Here is a 19893-nt window from a genome sequence, read left to right as displayed (position 1 = left end):
TTTCTCCTGGTTCTTGTGATCCTAGCCACCGGTGTTCAAGCCTGCCTTTTAATCTTCGCAAGACTCCTCGTCATTAAAGTTAGAAATATGTCACAATCCACATATCTTTACATTAAGAATTTTGGCCAAGTACGTATTAAGATCACGGCCTACATCAAAACATATCCTACACAACTTCGCGCCTAGCACTGCTATTTCATGTATACCCAACCACCTAGTAGTAGGACTAACACGAATATTCGAATACTCAAATCCCAGCCCAGGGAATTTTACAAGCGTACCTCCAATCGAGCCTTCGCATCAGCGAGGCTGCGAGCTGACGACCAGATTTCTACATTTTCCTTCGTATCATCAGACATGGCATAAATATTCTCCATAATCAATTGGTCGGCTGTTCGGCCTCTGACGCGCATTAGGGCATGGAGGTATTTCACCACCAACGAGGGTTCTCGTGAAGGGACCAACTCAGTCGAGAGTTTCCCTGTATTCGTTGATGAGATCCTGAATCGCAAGGCTTTCGAGAGCAGAGCCGATGATGCAGGTTGACATAACCCTGGCGTCAAGCAGTGGGACTACGATGCCCCTTGAGTAAATCGATGTCAGTCGTACTGATGGTCTGCCTCCGTAAGGGACTTACGCCGTTATGCGGGTCAGACCACGGTAAAAATCAAGCGCATTCTAGGTAAGATTGAATGATTACGTCTATCGTGGTCTTAGTATGTTCTTACATGAAAGCGACTCAAGCTCGGTTCGCAAGCGACGAAGTGCTAAAAGATGCATGTCAATAAATAGAATGGGTTGGAAAGAGAAACACGCACTAAAGTGATCTTCTTTTTGAGCATCTCTCTCGCCAGATCAAGAGGGTCCGGAACTGCATTCATTCAGAACTCCAGAGCTCACCACGACGGATGGCAACGAGTTCTCACCACCTGGTACACCGTAGGGCCAGTAATCGCCCTGAGATCCAATACCGTGGGGCGGAGCATCCGATACTAACACAGCGACCCTGTTGCAGTCATTCCTCCACCTCATCGTTAAAGCTCGAGCTAGAGCTGCCGTTACAGCTTCTGGCCCATCTCCACCACCATCAGCACCAGGAAGACTCCTCAAGTTTGCGTGAATCCGGGTGATATCCGACACGAAATCCCATTCGCGGGTAACAAAAGAATCTTCCTGAGGTGGATGATCGCGGAACCCAATAAATGCGACGCGAAGATCGCCTGGCCGAGTTGAATTCACATGATCTGATCCCAGTATTTCCGCGCAGATAGCATTAATGGATGATCTGACTGAGTCTATGTATGGCTGTTGACTGCCAGTGAGATCCAGGATGAACAGCAAGTCGCTGTACAAAAGTTATAAACAGTCTCGATCTATGGGAAAACGGACGAAGCATCACTCACAGCTTCAGGCCATGTGTACGCGAAGTAGGTACATTCTGCTTTGTTGCAGGATCCATCAGGTACGTGTATACCACGCGCTTGACCTATGTATGATATCGAACGACACCCAATGTCCATGTATTCTTTTCAGCATACCGACAAAGACTTACCAGGTCCTCAGATACAGGTGCTTTCCGTGTCTCTATATGTGGGAGAGACGATCTCGGGACTCTACGGGCCATGGGCATTATCACCCTGTCACGTGTGTCTGAAACTAGGAGAGCTTGTACAGCCTCTGCCTCTGCTTGAGATACCGTTCGAAGATTCGTAGAGTTATCATGAACGACATCGATGGACGGGCTTTCTTCAATGTAAAGCTGTGCTAGGAGATTTCCGACCTGTTCAGCCTCGGGTTGGGTGGCTTCAGTGGCAACGTCGCTAATCTGGGGGTGATGCATGATGTTGTCCAAGACATCGAGAATGATTGATAATACTTACAGAGACGAATCCGAGCTCCCTGTCATCGCTGAGGCGCTCCCCTTCATGTTCGACAATCCCCGGCTCTGATGCTGGAGCTATAGTCAGAAGCTCTTCTCTAGGTTCTGCTCTGGAGATTAGCTCCCCTGATGGATGGTACTCATGAGACATTGTGACATCTGCCTCCGAGGGAGCGCTTTCGATCGCTAGTTCAAGCGTTGGAACTGCCATCTCATGTCCCTGTATAAACTCCTCCGCGGTAGACCGCTCTTGTGGGGGACAGCATATGTCAGTGATCGCCGTCTTAACGTGATGCGCTTCCTCGTTAACGTCAAGTGCTTGTATATCTTGCTGACTCAAGACCGGGTACCTATCCCGAACGTCTACCCCAGCGGATTGTGCTCGCAGTGCGCCATACGGACCGGGGATGGACCTGACGCCTTCGGTAACCCCCAGGTCTAATGTTGGAGCTATGATGAGAGGTTCTTCTCTAGGTACCACTCCGCCAATCAGCTCCTGTGATGAATGGTGTGTATGAGGAATTGCAACATTACTATGTTCTACTTCCAAGGGAGCACTTTCGATCGCTCGTCCTAGAGTTGGAACCGTGTTCTCATGTCCCCGCACAAACCCCACTGCGGTAGGCCGTTCTCGCAGAGGAGCACGCGGTTCAGAGATCGCCATTCCAGTGTGATCTGCTCCCGCGTGAACGCCAGTCGCTTGAACGTTTTGACCTATGATTGGGCGCCCATCCAAATCGTGTACCCCAGCGGTCTGTCCTTGTGGCGCTTTGTGCAAACCAGGGACAGAGGCACTACAAAGACCATCTGCTGGAGCATCATCGATTGCTAGTTCAGGAGCCGATGTTGCGACCGGACGTGCGTCTGTGATTCCCGCCCACGTGAGCTTCCCCCCAGAATCAACAGCCAATGCTGGCGAAGATAGCGAATCTTGTGGACTCGGAGGAGACAGATACACGTCTTTGGCCGACTTATCGTCCAAGTGTGGGCTGTTCGACCGAGTAATTTCAGGGGAGGGTTTTGCCCTTCTGCGCCTGCGATGTGTGACAAACAGGACACAACCACAGACCAGCAGCAGCAGAAGGGCTCCCCCGACGACTCCCCCGACAATCGCACCCACCGGAGTTTTATGAGAGCTTGATGATGAAGCGCAAGAGCCAGCGGCTCCCGTCAAATCAGAGTGTGCTTATTGAAGTCAATATGCGTTCGCGAGTTCACCAAAGTGAACATACATATGTCAGCAATATCAGATGCAGCCACTGCGCTAAATGTCCCATTCGGCCAGCTTCGAGCTGCGGGAAAGTCCCCATGAAAGGTGGCTTAGCGATCAGTGATTTTCGGACGTACGATTGTAGCCCGCGTAACAAGGTATCGAGGTATTGGAAGGCAACGTTACCCCCGCATACGAAGGGAAGTATCTTTGACAGATTCGTCAAATCAGATCATCGAGGGTCATGCTATACTAGTAGAAACTCACGTTGATGTCGACGTTAGGTTTGTAGGGCAATTGACTGTCCACTCATCCCAGCTGTACTATGTTGGCTCGTATATATATCTGATGACCTTGGAAGACTTACCTCACTAGTGAAGGTGACGAAGAAGCACAGAACATACAGGCGCTAAATAAGTTGTAACTCGCCCAGGAGCTGTTTATCATGACGTCGTTATTTACCAAGTCATGTATGGGCATTGAGAGCCTACCATGTGCATGCGGTCACATTTGAGCCGTCTGGAATAAACGCTTGCTCAGAAGGGAGAGGGGAAATGGTATCGTCTACAGTAATTTAAGCGCCGACAAATAAAACCATTGAAAATGGCTCACATGTACACGAGCACTCATTGTCCACCTCCTGGACCACATCACATGGCGTTTGATTTTTCTTGTTTATGGTCCATGATGGACACAAGATAGAAACGGACATTCGATCTAAGACAGAAGGTAAGCAAGATAAGCTGTATTGTGGTACAGAGAGCGAGAGAGGCTCGCGCAAGGATAGGAAGAAGGAGTGCTATATGAGGGATTTCGCATGTGAAACTAACGACCAAACTTGCCATTTATCCAGATCTTATTCGTCGCATTGAAGCCTCCTGAACAAAGTTTGTTATGCAATACCCTTGGAATCGGACCGAAGCATGATTCTGTATGTGCAAATTAACACTTCTAGAATTTGACCGAAGATGATCTTTGGGGTCAATGCAGGCTATGTGAGCGGTCGTAAGATGATATGCACGAACTCACAATCGCGAGAATAGATAACACGGTAGCCAGTCTTGGTATAAAGTCCCTCGAAGAAGCCCACGACCTAGTAATCAATTCGAATTCCGTGAAAAGCATAACTGTTTGATCTAGTGATCGCGGAGATAGACGCGAAGCTCCAGATAAAAAAAGAAAAAGCCTCGAGGGAGATAAGAGGGAACGACTATTGTCATGTGTCTACGGTTTGTGTAGGGGAGACCGTCTTAGGGGGAGATAAAAGATGCGGCTGTCAGTTCCTTTCAGGAACATGGTGATTAGATATGTTTTGGATAATCTGTGGTCAACGGGTATGAGCAAAGACGCCGCACGTCTGTCAGTTAGGCACGAGTTTAGCTGGTAATGTTCCAAGTCCAGCGAGTTGTAACTGATGTGAAGTTGGGGCTTCACAGTACAGTGGCTGCAGCCGCTGTGATTGGATTCCCGTTGAGATAGTGTGACGAAACCTAGTAGTGGAGTCTAAATGAGGCGCAAAGTGGTTGCTAACAACTACACAAATCATGTATCACTTTGCTCGTGGTACTTCATTTTACTGGATATCGCCTGAGTTTGATAGGAGCGCAAGAGAGTATGAGAGGTTCCCCAGTCACGAAATCAGACGAGCGACATAGGGAAAAATGACAGAACGGGTGATGATAGCGAGGGACTCTTAACGGCAGTCGTGCTCGTCGTCGACTCCTCAGACTCTCCTGGCGTTCATTGCAGTAGGAAAATGAAAACCCACAGCTGGGCAAGTCTGTTCTGCGACATTATTATCACATAGACGAAAGACCCTTCAATGGTTGGCCAGCCCAGTAAATCTATAAGTTTTCTGCTTCCAACCTCGACGACGACTCTGGGTTTCTTACGTCTTTATCGCCTCTTGCAACTTTAACTTTATTCCCTGCTGTATAGTTCTTGGATAATGCCGTCTGCCCCGTTTATCAATCTCCAGTCGCGTCATTCGTCTCAACCCCGCTTGCTTAACTTCTTGCCCACTCCTTCCATCGCACAAACCTGTTTCAACACTTCCACCCATGCTCTCTCACTATGCTCTTCGGCAACCTTTCCTCGCTTCCTGCTGGTCCTCCGCCTGGTCAACGTTGCCTCAGTAATGCTTCCAATCGAATATTTTTTTATCCTCAGCAGCCAAAACCCTTGTTATTGTGGCTATAACAACGTCTGCCCTGATTCTGTGACTGTGCCTATAGCGCATTGCCATCTTTGTCGCCACTCATTGAAGGGATGCTTAATTCCAAAATACCAATGACTCGTTTGGGAGCCACTGAACACACGCTAATCGCCGCTAAGCCTGTCCTAAAGGGACTCGTACCTAACCCTTACGGCGCGCAGCGCCAACACTTGCTGTCTTAAAGCACTATAATATGATTCTCAGTAGCACCAGAACTCCACACGTGGTGTCGGTCCAGCTCCGGGACGGCTCGTGGAGACAGTGACCGATACTTCGAAACTTCTGTTAATCAGCTTGGATGAGGTCTCTTCGTCTCACTTACAAGGCGATTTCGTAAAACGTACAATCTCATTACGGACGTGTCCCCTACGACTTGAGGTACACGTTCCTTCGGGAACCTCCTTTGGTACACGCGCCACCAATGCAGGAATCACGTCGAACGCAGACGATATCGCTGGAAACATGTTAGTGGTGCAAGGGAATAAACAAGAGGTTATGGACTGCGGAGAAGAGAATATGCTGCGGGTAACGAGATTATCAAACAGTAAGCCCAAGATGCCTGCCATGATGTATCTACTGACAAGGAGCAGATTAGTGTATCAGTCTGGGTTCTGGATATGAATGATGAGTTGAAGTTCGGTGTTGGTTAGATTACGAGAATACTCTCCGTTCTATCAAGTGACATCCGCGGTAGACTGATAATATAGTCTGAATCTATTTAAAGTCAGGTATCTCGTCCTAGAAGGAAAAGTCCAAGCGAGCCGGAGTCGGGGACTTGCCGCGTGAGCGGCGTTATCCCGTGGGAGAGAGCAATCCTATCATTTTCCTCCCACGCGTCACAATGTTCACGTTCGTTTGTCCTGCGTGAGTGAAAATTATGCTTCAGTTGTTATCAACCCTCAAGGTTCATTGCAGCTTATCTTGGGTTGTGACGGCATATAACCTACGCTCATAGGAATTGCCTGACAATGTACCAGTGCAGTAATATCATCGGGACGATATAATATTGCATCAACTTCGTACCACTACTATGGGATCACTGGCCTATCTAACTCCAGCAGCCGTATCAGTAGCGTGCACAGTTGCCGCAATGAGGGTGACCCACCGTATCAGCGGTGCTGTCAAACGTTATATGATGCAGCTGTCGGTGCCCTGGGAGCCCCTGCGAAGGTCCGTTATATTTGCACAGCTATGATAGCGACACACGGTACATAACACGGTACATAACTTAGCCCTTTCTAAGACTCATCTGGGAAGGGTGTGTCGCATCAGATCTGAGGGGCGGAGTGGATGTGCTCGATAGCTTTCACTCACATAGAAGAGTCTCAGTCAGTCCCACTACCTGCTGTTGGCAAGCCATTAGAGTGGTGCCAGCCTGATGATGCGCACTGTGCGCTGAGCTGAGAGATGACTGCTAGCTACATCCGAGTCCGGGCATCTTGGTCAATTCCTGTTAAATGCTACAACACTGGCAAGCCCTGCGATCCTCCTCCCCAGGGTCATATTCCCAATCTCATGTGTATGTCAGGTTTTTGTCTCTTTGGTAGATCTAACCCTGTTCACTTAGCCTTATCAGTCCAGTTGCTTGCAGGGTCATTCCGTCGTAATATATGACGTTATATTGCTTTTAGCGACGAAAATAAAGGACATGCTCTGCATGTATATATTGTCATGTAATGGTATTTAGGACTATAACTTCCTTGCCTGTCTTCTAATGTGCCCCTGCTCCCCCGCCTGTATATCTCCTAACCTCACCTTTTAGTGGCCGATTTGTGGATCATGTCGTCCTACACTCCCAATACAGATCTGTGGATCGAACGATCTCGTCTCGCTGGAATGTTGTTGGGGTGTGTATCCTACGGTGTGTTTTCTGTCGACCGGCACAATTCGAAATTAGACTCATATATTACAATAGGCGCATTCTTCCTCCTTACAGTACAGTCCTGCATTGCTCTCATGCGGCGGCCTCGACATGGGGGAAAGATTCGAGGTCATCGTGTTGCACTTCTTTTTTACGTTGTTATCACATTCATATTGATAACGATAAGTGTTGCTGCGAACGCAAAATATACGGAGATGATTTGGATAGATCTTCGTGATGCGCCTGGTGGTCCGCTCGCGCTAATCGAGAACGAAATGCCTTATAGTATCAACGTTCTGGCACTTTCATCGTAAGCACGTCTCCACCTCCAGACCTCTAGTATTAACACCTCGTCTAGTGGCCACATAGGGGAGTGGTTCATGCAAGCTCTGCTCGTGAGTCGGGTAGTTTGCCATGTGGGCTGATGCGAGTCTGATGCCTTGTATACTTAGCTTCACCGGTGTTTTGCGTTATGGAATTGGGCAAGATGTGTGACAATCCCGATGATCACACTCTTTCTTGCTATGATCGGTAAATTCCTTTATTTACCAGTGACATTAGTCACTAATACATTGAGCAGGACTGTCTATTCGTATTCAGATGGAGGCGAGTACCGGAATAGCATTCTATGATATCGATGTCGAGCCCGCCTACCTCGGCACCCAAGTGGGACTCAATGTGATTTACACCATTCTCGTGGTGTATATTTTACTCGACATGCGAAACAAGATGAAGCGGGTCATGGCACATTATGATTCCAGTCTCTATGATACCATCGCCCTCATGATCGTCGAGTCCTGCCATGGGATACTCTATCTTCGCTACTCTTTTCATAGTTGCCTTTGCTCTGCATTTAAACGGCATCACTACTATGTGCTTCCTGTCTATTAGCCAAGTGCAGGTAAGCAGACAAAACCTGTATTACTTGTATCCCTGATCCTATTTTTGTGTTCTTAAACCAGGGCATTTCGCAACTGTTCATCATTCTTCGTGTTGCAACAGGGCGGGGATATACACACGAATATTGGTTGAGCCGAGCCGCTGCAGCACCTACGACTGTAGCATTCTCAGGCACGATAGACACATCAGAAGAACAAACCGATGAACAACGATGAACAAGGAACTAGATCAGAGCAGAACATTGTTCAGATGTATTCCGCTTCTGCGAAGGCGGTAGAAGTAGGCGGGTGTATAGTATGACATGTTGTGACATTGGTTTAACTTTATACTCGATTTATACCTGAATGTAATCTTTTTTATTTGCGCTGCAACCTGCTGAAGGTTTTTCTTTGTGTTCAAGCCAATACAATATTGAACTAAGCGGCAGCTTAAGCTGTCGAGGAGGAATCGTCTCATTCCCGCCTGTATCTTGTTTAATTAGTTAGTAGGTATCACAACGTGGCGACTCACCTTCTCAAAGTGCATACTAGCGATACTATGCACTTATCTCGTCCAAAGAAGTGCACCAGTCACTGGTGGATCCAACAACACTTCTCATTCTCTATCTTTTCGTTTTGCTGAAGTGCTTGACTCAGCCTTTTCGCGCGCCACGACGCTAATTCAAAAAGGTGAAATGTTGATGTACTGGGCAAACGAGTTGAGTGAGACAGAGCTTGATAATACAGAAAATGAATTGTCGGGGGTGAAGATAGATGGTCGGAGTGATTAGGAGACCTGCTAGACGGTCAGCTGTGCACATTGTATCGCAAGTGCCCTTTTCGATTGCATTTCGATAAAATTTTATACATCATGCCAATTCGTCAGCCAGCATCACGATACGAATATTGCGGTGCCTATCGGTGAATTGTAAGATCCTAAACATGGCTATATGAACTAGTGGTAGATGACGCCAATACATAAGTAACTCGCCTTAAATTTACTTGTAGGCCAAACCGGGATGGTAGTCTAGGATTGGTCTAGAATGGAGAAACACTAGCGATGGTGGAGGTGATCCCAGGGACAATGAGCAGAAGAGGCAGATATTGACGGCGATATCCACCCTGGACCGTGAAAGATCGACAGGCTAAGAGGTGGCGCGGTGTTGACCTTGTGACTTGACAAAAATCGAACCATGTCTGGTCTGCCGTGATCTTCGTTATCAACCCTAATGCTCGTGATAAGAAGATGCTAGCCTCACTTCGAGCAGGATCAGTAAACAGTCGATGACAGTGATGGTGACACCTACCCTAAGTGATCATCTTTTGACCTTGAGGGTTGATATCGCCAAGGCGAGGTACTTCGTAGACTTGTTGATATGTAACGCCAAGCCTGTAATGACGGCACGATGTGAGCACGAGGTCTATCTTGAGTTTGATGCTTCATCGACATCTGCTGGCCTGGGCCAGAAGATGACGTGGTTGTGACTTAGCGTACACAACGACTCGCGAGTCCCAACACGTCACCTGTAGCCTGCTTTACTACATGACGTTGGCAATCCTCGAACGTTTGCAATGAGGAGAAGATGGTGGACTCTGGTAGACTCGTTTTGATTAGGATTCGTGGATGATACCAGAGGACCATATCCCACGGTGATCACCTAAAGGCCACTGAGGCAAGGTACAGACTCGATCTGTATCACTCTTTGACTCAGGAATCTTGTTGTAATGGGAGGAGTCATGCTGTTTTCTAGGGTGACTTCCGTCTGCTGGAGGTCGAGAGTGCTACCGTTAGCCCGGTGACACTGGTGTGACTCAAATTCATCGATACACATTTGTGCGCGAATGCTCCAAGCTTCTAGAGGCAGAGTGCACGAGGAGGGTGGTACTATTAGAGAAGCGTAAGCGGGGCGAGGCTAAAGGCGTAACCCATGGGATAGAAGCTCGCGAGTGCTGAGCGCAAGCCGCTGAGATGGTTTGATCGGGTTTCAGGTAAGTAACTTACGTCACTGACTCACTATACTAGTAGTCAAAGTCTCGTGGTCTCCTTTTCTCGACATTCGCACTAGCAAACTCGACATGCAGACACTCAATTCAAAAGTCAATCTCTTGCCGGCCTCGAATATTATTGGTGCAATGTAGACCGTCATAGTAAGTGCTGAAGTTTGGAACACTCCACCCTGCAAATAATAATCAATCACTGCAGCTGGCGCACTCACGAGTGATCGTATGTCCGTGCTGCAAGGCTATCTGTACTGGTTGTATAACTGACAGTGCCTTCTGACCATTAGCAAGTTCCAGACCTCAAAACCCAGTATTCTCGATTCTCCAGTATCAACCACTATGTCAAGGATATCGACGATCAGAGCCTCATCACCGCCATTATTACCGAACGCCAGTAGCGTTTGGATGCAGTTTCACACGAGATCTCAGACCTGGAAATAGTCACGGATAATATCCAAAATATTCACCAGCAACTCATGGAAAAGAAGGACAGGATTACTAAGTCCATTGATTTTCACAAGAGACTTGTATCAGCTCTCTGGCTCCTTCCAACCGAAATCCTATCCCAAATTTTCACCACTGACTGCCTTCCGGAATTTGAGTTCGCTGGCTTGTCATGCATATCAAAGTTAGAAGTCCCCTTGCTGTTGACCACAATATGCTGACAATGGAGGGATGTTGCCACGGGCACGCCCACGTTATGGTGCAGTCTGCTTGTAAGACTTGATCGCGAAGACTGGGAGCGGCAAGCCCCCTCCTATGACTTATGGCTCAAGCGTTCCAGCGGATACCCATTCTCGTTGGCACGGTTGTGGCCTGACTTTGCAAGCGAGTGGGCTACGTTAGGAAGCCTTCTTCAACCATACATCAATCAAATCTCGTCTCTATTTGTCGATTGTTTCAAAGGCTCCGACATATCCAAATTTAGGTTATCAGACTTCCCAGCACTTGAGAAGCTGTCCATATCCGCGCCTATTACTTCGAATGTGGAACCTATAAGAGTCATTGCACACAATATCTCGCAACTGTCGGTCACTCTGTCCAGTCTTCGTGTAAACAGGTTTCGGTTCACCCTCGAACGTTTATCTTCTTTCAATCCTGTATGGGCCCACCTGACAGATGTTATGATCGATATAAGGGGGGCGGATGTCATTCTCCACTAACCTCTCCTCGTTAACGACTCGCATATATTTCGACGACGACGAGGCCCTGGATCCATTCACGCACAACAAACTTCAATCCTTACACATAACTTGTACGTACATAACGCACGCGCTTCAACTGTCCGACCTGTTCAATGCTCTTTCACTCCCTAATCTGCACATGCTTCATATTTGGGATGTACCGGGGTGGCCTCATGAGGCATTCAAGACGTTCCTCGCACGATCAAAGTGTCCACTAGAGAGCCTTGTTGTCTTCAGTAAAAGTAAAATGAAAGGTGGGCAGTTAGCGGAGATAGATGAATGGTGAGTGGAATACGTTGCCGTTGCTTCATCCTTCATATTTGCAGTGCGAAGACACTTTCGTGATGCTTCGCCCTTAGTTGTTACGAATTTTTCAATCCAGTGATCAACCGGGCTACGGTGGATACTGCATGCTATCAGCTTCACAATGTACTCATATCTCTTTGCACCTTAAAGTTACTCTTCATCTGTAACGCAAGTCTCCAGACCCACCAGCACTAGCAGTGGAAAATTTGAGGGCGTACAAGGGCACTGGAGTAGGTCCACTTATTCTCAACAGTTAATGGACAAGCTGAACCACCGGACTTCGGTCGAGGGGCCGAGAATATGTAAGTAAGTACTTACGAGATATTTCAAGGTCTGCCATGCTCGAGGACGGCGGTCAGATACAAGCACACGAGGAGCACTCGCAGGCGCCGGTATCACCGACGCTCAGTTCTTAGAGTATGACAATAGTGGAATGAGGCCAAGATACAGATTACTTACAGCTAGCAAAAAAATAAGATGCTCTGAATAAGCCGTCTTCAATACGAGCACCAGAAGCAGGCACCCGTATTGGAGCATGCAGATGAGCACAGGGAAGACTGGAAATGTTGTGTTATAAGTGCATTCAGAAGTGCGTCTACAAATAAAATTGAGTTATTGAATAGAATTATCCCCTGGTAAAGGGTATGTATGCAACATTTACATGGGGTGAATGAACAGATTTGAATCTGATGTATGGTTGGAGAGTAGCGATTTGATTTTGGATTCAAAGATGTGAACGTCGATGGGTATATATATGTATCCATGGAGGGGCCGGTCGGATAACCAATGAGGAAAAGAGCTTGTGGAGCGGGTGAACAGAGCAAGAGCAACTAGTACTGTATCGATAGCGGGAAGTCGTCCTTTATGGAGGAACATGTGTACAAAGCCCAACTCAGGGCAGCTGTAGTGAACTAAATAGGTAGAAAAATGTCAAGCGTGAGGAACTTCGACTAGTATGTCGCCGTGAGGATCTGTCGCATTTATGGGGGATCAGGTTGCCGATTCTATTCAACGGTTCAGAACTTGTGTCTGTTCGTCGTGCTTTGCAGCAAGTTATAGTGGCACGGGGTGCGGAACGGTCTAGAAATCAAAAAATGAATCTCCAACACGAAGCTTGGCAGTATCCAAACTTGCGGAGTACTTACTACATGAACACGCCTATGTGCATCACAACTTGCTATCAATCGAGTCGCTAGATGATAGCAGTCGGGGAAAAGCAAGGGAAAAGTAAACTCACACTTTGTACGACCTTCCATCATCAAGCGTCTGTCACGGCCTCGTACATTGAATTTTCCTATGCCTCGAATCAAATGTTTTCGAAGGTACTGAAGTTTGGAGACCGACCATAGACGAGTCGCTGCAGGTCAGTAGTGTCGGATATCGGAAATTGTTGTTCGAAGTAATTTTGAAGAAAAAAACATGGGTCTAAGTAAAGCTTGCAGGTATTAGTAATCGCCCACCTACACTGCGCCAAGTGATGCGCTAAAATCGAGTAGAATGTCTCGCAACTTGAGCTTAAGCGCATCTGTTTTCTATATATCGTACAATTCTATGAGCCTAATTGCACATCATGATTCAAATAAAGCTCTGATTCGAAAAAAATATCGGGCGGACCAGGTATGCACTATCGTACAGATATATTGTCGTTTCAAAGGCTCATGTTCCTTTTCCACCTTCACAGTACGATAATGATTCATATTTGAAACAATTGTAGGTGGGATCAAGCAGACACCACCACGTCTTCACCTGTCTTCACGCGATCGTAACCCGCTGGGGTTGCTGGCCCGGTCTAGCCTTCGGGAAACATACAGTGAGCAATCCATCCTTCATCCTTGCGTTGACATCCTGGACCTGGGCGATACGGTGACCATAAGTACCAAATCACTACCCGGAATTTAGATTGTCAGTGTACTCACCTTGATTCCCTGAGGAATCTGAAGGCTCCTGGAAAACTTGCCATACGAACGCTCCTGCACTGTATAGCCGCCCTTGTCAAAATTCTCCGGGCGTTTCGACTCCCCAGATATGGTCAGAGAGTTTCCGTGGACCTCGATGTTGACATCCTGTTGTTTGATACCGGGAAGTTCGAATGTCGCGGTCACTGTCTTGGTCTCGGATTCTCATGCAGGTCCATTCTGTGTTAGTGCAGTTCAGCGAAATTGAGTGTTTAATACATTGGAGGTGATATCATACTTACCTTGGAAACGCCTGATCAGGGCGACGAGTCAAGATAGTATTGCCCTTGGTGATAGAAGAGGTGCGCGCAACGAGCCTTGACGCGATCACTGACTCGACAAATTTTGAAAAATGATTGGCGGTAAAACGGAACATTCAGGTTCAAGCTGTTAGAAGTAGAAACTAAGAGACAAGTCTGTGTGAAAGAACCGCTATGACATTGACAATACCTAAGAGAGGAGTCTAAAAACGAAATACGGTAGGAAAGGGCCAGTGTGCAGAGCAAAGAACCGCATCAGTAAAACGCGAGTTTGCAGCACACAGGCTGTTATGGCTCCAAGCTCGGTTCCTTCAACTACCTCGGAAAAAGCCCAAACACCCTCACGGCATTCAGTGCAAGACCCCAGGACACCCCTGACATGTTTGCTTCAAGGTATACTTGATGTGACACCGTCTGCTAGTATATGCCTTTGCACCCTTAGTATCACTTGGAAAAGTACCAAAAGTCTTTCAGGGAAGGTTTCATTTTAGGTAGTAACCTACCTGAAAGCCCACCTCCACAAGGGTTGCTGTGACTTGGGCGCTCACCACTACATGGGAGACCATCACGCTGTGTTTCGCAGGCTCGGGATTGCCGCGAAACACTTCCGCGAAGTTTCGGCATAGTCTAGGTGACCAGGTCCCAGTCATTGGGAATGTATTACGTAAAGACTCGCAGATCATTTTTTGCCAATTAAAATCAACTTATCGTTTATGGTTGGTTTATCGTCTATGTCTGACTAGGGGGAGACTAGTAAAGACTCGTTCACAGCTTCATCATATCTATCGTACTCCCTCCTTGTGGATCTTTTTCTAGATTTTGATTCAAGCAGCCATGGTTCAGTCTGACGTGACACTAACCGCGTGAGTCGAACTGCTCACATGTGGGTTGAGATTATGCGAACTTAGCCTTGTCGTATGCGATAGTAGACATCTGATGGCGGTGGCCGGCGTTTCTTATGACAGGATTTTATATCCATGGATACACACTGCATTCTAACTTGAAGTTGCGCTTCTGCTTTGCCTCAATTGAAGCCTGTCCATTGAGCCTTCCACTCCCTCATCAGCCCACCAGTTTGCGTTTTGTATTGGGAGTGAATTTCGAAGGTAGTGTGAGAGCGGAAGACGGGCTCGTTTTTCTCGTCTTTCTCTTGCACGAGCTGATGTGATTGACAGACGCTGTTTTCAATCACTAACCTGCAGGCTCTGGGGAGCGGTGGACTGTGCACTGCACATTTCTTTATTCACAACGTCCTGCATGGCTCTCTGGCACGGGACGGTCGCTTTCATGTGGTCAACCCTTGCATTTCTTTATTTTGGCGTTGCGTTTGCTGCTGATCCAGAACATGCCATAAACTACTTCAACAATACACCAACCCGGTTGTTCTTTTTCGACGAGACCACTGTGAGACAATCATATCTGCCTCAGGGTTCTCTTAATAATAATTCACTTTATCCTCTAGAATGTGATATACCACGATGCCATCTTCGGGGACATACATGTTTCTCAGGACGAAGGCAAGACCTGGAAACGCGCAGATGACATACCATCTGGCGAGGCTGCAATGTTTATTGAGCACCCATTCGACAATCGCGTGGTACGTTACTGTCCATACTTATATTTATCTGCCTGAACACACTGACGTGGCTTTCGACCCGACCAAACTCTATCTAGGCATTCGTATTAACAAATTCTTACACACATTACCGCACAGACAACCGCGGAAAGTCATGGCGCACGTTCGACGTCCCTGAGCTAATAGCCTACGTCCCAAATCCACTCTCATTCCATTCAGATTCCACGAAGTGGGAATATACCCTCTTCCAGGCTACCGAATGTGACCAAATTCCCTGGGGAGAGCGATGTCGAGACGTGGTGCGCGCTTATTTTATATGTATATATTACTTGCATCCAAATTTCTATGTAGACATACTACACCAAAGATGGATTCGCCTCATCACCACAACTACTCCTAGAGGACGTCTCCCGTTGCCAATTCGCTCATAGTAGTAAGGACTTCAAACATGACGCTCACGAAGACCTCATCTACTGCGTCGCCTATGACTCTTCCGCCATGACTGGCTCGCACAACCTCGCAAGCAGTCGTCTGTACTCCAGCACAGACTTTTTTGCCACTAAGCAGAACGAAGACCTTGGCATTGGCAAGAATGCCAAGGGTGTCATGGCATTTGCGATCGTGTCCAAGTTCGCCGTAGCTGCGCTCAAGGATTTGACGCCCGGGAGCGACGGCGATATGCTGTTATATGTTACTGTGAACACCAAGGAGTGGGTCAAGGCACAGTTCCCCTCTGAGGTGCGCCTACGGGAGAACGCATACTCCATCGTCGAGTCTACGATCCACTCTCTTGCAGTGGATATCGTCCTGCACAGTCCGAACCCCGGTACCCTGTTCGCTAGCAGTACACTGTTCGTCAGCAACTCCAAAGGCACCTACTTTGTTGAGAGTTTGAAAGACACGAACAGGAACATGGCGGGGTACGTTGATTATGAGGACATATACGGCGTTCAAGGTGTTGGTATCGCCAATGTCGTTGTTAATGCACAAGACGTTGAGGGGCGGATGGCAGCCAAGCAATTACGGTCGGTCATTACATTCGATGACGGTGAGGAATGATGTTTCTTAAATATTTTCCTCTGTATTGACATCATATCTTCGCAGGTAGCTCCTGGGCTCCTCTTCTCGCTCCTAGCAGGTACCTGCTCCCATTACGCATGCTCGCTGCATCTGCACTCGGTGACAGACACGCACAACTACGGCCCAATTTTCTCGTCCCCCGCCCCTGGCTATGTCATGGGCGTGGGTTCAGTCGGAATGACACTTGCACCATATGAAGAGAGCAACACCTATATCAGCACCGATGCCGGCCTGACATGGAAGATGCTCCGCAAAGGCCCATATAAATTTGAATTTGGCAATTTTGGAAGTGTCATCGTCATCGTCGATGACCAGCAACCTACCGACTCCAGTCCTGTACTCCACGGACATGGGCCAGACCTGGTATGTCTTTGCACCCTGTATATATATTATATTTTACTGAAATGCCCGGCTCTATAGGAAGACATATAATATTGGCATCCAATTTCGTGTCAAGGGATTAACTGCGGTATCGGATTCAACGTCTCAGAAGTTCCTCCTACTCGGCCATGTGATGCCACAGTCCCAACAATCTGACAATGGCTGCGACGCTTGCCATCTACCTCGACTTCACTACCCTCGGGCGTCCGGAGTGTGATCCAAACGACAAGGAGTCATGGTATGCAAGAGTCAATTCCAAATCAGAGTGCATCATGGGTACCAAGGTCTGTTACTGATGTAAACCTTGCCATGAGAATGGTTTTGCTGATATACTTCGAAGCAATGGTACATGAGGCGCAAGGCTGACGCAGATTGCTACATGGGTGAGGTGTTCCATGATCCGGAAGTTCATGACGATAAGTGCTCATGCGAGGAACATGATTATGAGTGGTACATCGTTCCTCGTTCCTGTGCCCAGTACGACCGCTCATGCGTTGTTCTAGTGACTACAACTACGTGCGAAGCTATGGTAAATGTATACCTTCGGGTCCAGAGCGCATACCCAGCACCCAGTGTACCATTGGGAAGCCCAACGAAAAGTACATGGGTTCATCGGGATATCGCAAGATCCCTGGGAACAAGTGTGAGGGTGGCTCTCGCATGGACAAGCCCATCCCCAAAGATTGTTTTGGAGGTGAGTGCTTCAGAAGCGAAGGAAGGTCTGTGTCTCATGCGTCATTTACAGCTGAACCTGTCGAAGGAGCGATCGTTCGCCAGATTGTATGTTTCTGTTCTCGCCTTTCTTCCCAGTATGGAAACTTACGATAGTGTAGCATTCATTCCCTGGTGATATTGTGCAGAGCGAGTATTTCAAGGACTCGAAGGTGAGCATCCTGTGTATCGTACCATATCAATTTCCCAGCTCACGTCTGCCTCCGTAGACTGTCCTTGTCCGTCTTGCCGACCTCACAATATGGCAATCTAGCAACGAGGGTTACACATGGGAACAAAAGTTCCCAGAGGAGCGTTTCCTAGTGTTCTATATGCACACGCACAGCAACGAGCGCGCATACCTTATCACCGACTCCGAGAGATTCTACCACACAATAGACACAGGCCACTACTGGCACTCCGTTGAAGCGCCTTCGCCTCCCAACACCTTCGGGGCCCAAGTGCTTCACTTCCAGCCCAGGACAGAGTATCTCATCTGGATCGGTAATGTGGACTGCCAATCGGGGTACGAAAACTGTCGCGCACAGGCCCAGTACACGTGGAATAATGGGCGGAATTGGGAGTTGATAGAGGACTACGTCGTTAACTGTGACTGGGCACGCGATGAGGAGCTGCGGATTGATCCATCTCAGATCCTATGCGAGTCGTATGTGAACAAACAGGGCTCGCAAGTGTTTTTCGGGAGAGATAATGCATTGCAGCTTGTGTCTGGGACGGACTATTATGCGACGAAGAAGAAGCTATTCGACCATGTCATGGGGTTCACCAAGTTTTCAGAGTTTTTGATCGTGGCTGAGGTGATTTTTTTTTGGTTGTCTTATGCGTCCGCTGTTGATTGACTGGCTGTGTACTTACAGTACCTCCCGATGAGGGGCACGCTTAACATCCAGGTCTCACTTGATGGACGGACGTTTGCTTCTGGGAGCTTCTCTCCTGGCATGCATCCAGATTCTCACGTAGGTAGCATCACCCTAACTCTACAAACGCTGGAATTGCTGATGAATGTTTCTAGGCATACACTGTCTTCGAGTCGAGCACTAAATCCATCTTCCTACACATGACCATGAACGAAGTGCCAACGCCATGGGGCAACATCCTCAAATCCAACTCTAACGGAACTTACTTTGGGCTGTCCCTCGAGAACGTGAACAGGAATCTAGGCGGCTTTATCGACTTTGAGAAATTCGCGGGGTTGGATGGCATTGCGATGGCTAATATAGTAGCCAATCCTGCAGAGGCTGCGCTCATGGGACGCAAGGCTCTGCAGACAAGGATCACGCATAATGACGGTATGCTTTGTTTCATGGGTATCTTTTGCCTCTCGTTGACGGTTGCTTGCTGCGTCAGGTGGCACTTGGAAACCGCTTCTACCCCCTTCAGTAGATTCGCTGGGTATGAAGTACCCTTGTACATCAGTGATATTTCTGCTTTTTTGCGCATCACTATTCAATTGACTTATTTTATCGTGTTTAGGGCTGTACACTCCATGTTCACGGGTATACAGAGCGCTTTGACGCCCGGGCGACATATAGCAGCCCATCCGCCGTCGGCGTGGTGATGGCAGTCGGAAATGTGGGTGATTCGCTCGCCACCTACACCGAAAGCGATACCTTCCTATCCCGGGATGGCGGGTTCACATGGGAAGAAGTGCATAAGGACGCCCATCTCTGGAAGTTCGGCGACTCAGGATCTGTCATTGTGATCGTAAACGACAAAGAGCCGACGGACCACATCCTGTTTACCACAGATGAGGGTCTCACTTGGCGAGAATTCAAGTTTACGACTGAGAAGATCAGAGTGAGAGATATTATGACGGTGCCGGAGGATACAAGCCGGAAGTTTCTGCTCCTGGGTCGTTATCCCGCGACGGCTGGCTCGGTGATCGTGTACTTGGATTTCTCATCTCTCACGCATAGGAAATGTGAGTAGGGTGCTCTTGTGCTCAATGATTGATGGTGAGCTCATTCTTCTAGGCCTCGTGGATGTGGAACATCCTGGACATGATGACTTCGAGCTGTGGAGCCCCAGCGAGGAAAGAGACTCACTTTGCTTGTTCGGACGACAGGTGGGTCACCTGAACTTGAGTCTTTCCATTGTCACCCATATCATGCAGACGCTCTACCATCGCCGCAAACGAGATGTAAACTGTGTTGTTGGAGACACGCCCAAGGTACTAGATAAGACCGTGCGGAACTGCAGATGTAGGCTGGAGGATTTCGAGTGGTGAGTCATGGCTGTGATACCACCTGCTCAGAGCTAATTTAAATCTCGGCACAAAAAAGTGAATTCAATCATATCCGCAATGGAGATGGAGAATGTGTTCTTATTCCAGGGACGAGTTCACTCCCGCCCGATGATTCATGTCGCAATGGAGA

At 48.0% G+C, this 19893-nt stretch overlaps 5 protein-coding genes across 5 annotated transcripts; 3 read left to right on the top strand and 2 right to left on the bottom strand.

Annotated features, from left to right (window-relative positions):
- Positions 1 to 41: 41 nt before the first annotated feature.
- Positions 42 to 1841, bottom strand: BJ212DRAFT_1355068 (uncharacterized protein). Its single transcript, XM_041335650.1, has 8 exons — positions 1404 to 1841; positions 927 to 1345; positions 819 to 871; positions 729 to 767; positions 638 to 678; positions 553 to 583; positions 282 to 464; positions 42 to 226 (listed from the first exon to the last, which is right to left on the bottom strand). The coding sequence occupies exons 1-8, from the start codon at positions 1457 to 1459 to the stop codon at positions 215 to 217; spliced, it is 834 nt and encodes a 277-aa protein (XP_041193163.1). The 5' UTR covers positions 1460 to 1841; the 3' UTR covers positions 42 to 214.
- Positions 1842 to 7083: 5242 nt separating this feature from the next.
- BJ212DRAFT_1480934 (uncharacterized protein) lies at positions 7084 to 8280 on the top strand (the record flags this gene model as incomplete). Its single annotated transcript, XM_041340177.1, has 7 exons — positions 7084 to 7165; positions 7220 to 7475; positions 7524 to 7560; positions 7618 to 7696; positions 7746 to 7925; positions 8002 to 8066; positions 8128 to 8280. 7 exons carry the CDS (start codon positions 7084 to 7086, stop codon positions 8278 to 8280), a joined length of 852 nt encoding a protein of 283 aa, XP_041193162.1.
- A 2752-nt stretch (positions 8281 to 11032) lies between these two features.
- Positions 11033 to 11976, top strand: BJ212DRAFT_1587639 (uncharacterized protein). Its single transcript, XM_041342412.1, has 3 exons — positions 11033 to 11510; positions 11685 to 11840; positions 11866 to 11976. Exons 1-3 carry the CDS (start codon positions 11191 to 11193, stop codon positions 11948 to 11950), a joined length of 561 nt encoding a protein of 186 aa, XP_041193161.1. The 5' UTR covers positions 11033 to 11190; the 3' UTR covers positions 11951 to 11976.
- A 1310-nt stretch (positions 11977 to 13286) lies between these two features.
- BJ212DRAFT_1299741 (HSP20-like chaperone) lies at positions 13287 to 14130 on the bottom strand (the record flags this gene model as incomplete). The annotated part of the gene is made up of 4 exons (XM_041332913.1): positions 13287 to 13385; positions 13451 to 13653; positions 13732 to 13742; positions 14069 to 14130. The coding sequence occupies 4 exons, from the start codon at positions 14128 to 14130 to the stop codon at positions 13287 to 13289; spliced, it is 375 nt and encodes a 124-aa protein (XP_041193160.1).
- Positions 14131 to 15006: 876 nt separating this feature from the next.
- Positions 15007 to 19745, top strand: BJ212DRAFT_1355044 (uncharacterized protein; the record flags this gene model as incomplete). The annotated part of the gene is made up of 18 exons (XM_041335649.1): positions 15007 to 15153; positions 15212 to 15346; positions 15424 to 15624; positions 15677 to 16373; positions 16461 to 16741; positions 16830 to 16897; positions 16929 to 17070; positions 17127 to 17236; positions 17290 to 17480; positions 17532 to 17566; positions 17620 to 17670; positions 17728 to 18315; positions 18376 to 18474; positions 18531 to 18807; positions 18866 to 18933; positions 18992 to 19439; positions 19492 to 19583; positions 19632 to 19745. 18 exons carry the CDS (start codon positions 15007 to 15009, stop codon positions 19743 to 19745), a joined length of 3744 nt encoding a protein of 1247 aa, XP_041193159.1.
- Between the last annotated feature and the right edge of the window lie 148 nt (positions 19746 to 19893).

This window comes from Suillus subaureus (assembly GCF_016647635.1).
Source record: "Suillus subaureus strain MN1 chromosome Unknown BJ212scaffold_16, whole genome shotgun sequence".
Classification (NCBI taxonomy): domain Eukaryota; kingdom Fungi; phylum Basidiomycota; class Agaricomycetes; order Boletales; family Suillaceae; genus Suillus; species Suillus subaureus.
The sequence above is the reverse complement of the archived record's forward strand: the minus strand, read 5'-3'. Positions and strand labels throughout refer to the sequence as shown.

Coding starts and splice junctions, on each gene's coding strand:
- BJ212DRAFT_1355068 (XM_041335650.1), bottom strand. CDS start 1,459: ATGGATCCTGCAACAAAGCAGAATGTACCTACTTCGCGTACACATGGC. Junction 1,346..1,403: donor CGTACACATGGCCTGAAGCT/GTGAGTGATGCT, acceptor ACTTTTGTACAG/CGACTTGCTGTTCATCCTGG. Junction 465..552: donor TCCCACTGCTTGACGCCAGG/GTTATGTCAACC, acceptor CTCTCGACTGAG/TTGGTCCCTTCACGAGAACC.
- BJ212DRAFT_1587639 (XM_041342412.1), top strand. CDS start 11,191: ATGTCATTCTCCACTAACCTCTCCTCGTTAACGACTCGCATATATTTC. Junction 11,511..11,684: donor TTAGCGGAGATAGATGAATG/GTGAGTGGAATA, acceptor TGCACCTTAAAG/TTACTCTTCATCTGTAACGC. Junction 11,841..11,865: donor GAGGGGCCGAGAATATGTAA/GTAAGTACTTAC, acceptor AGATATTTCAAG/GTCTGCCATGCTCGAGGACG.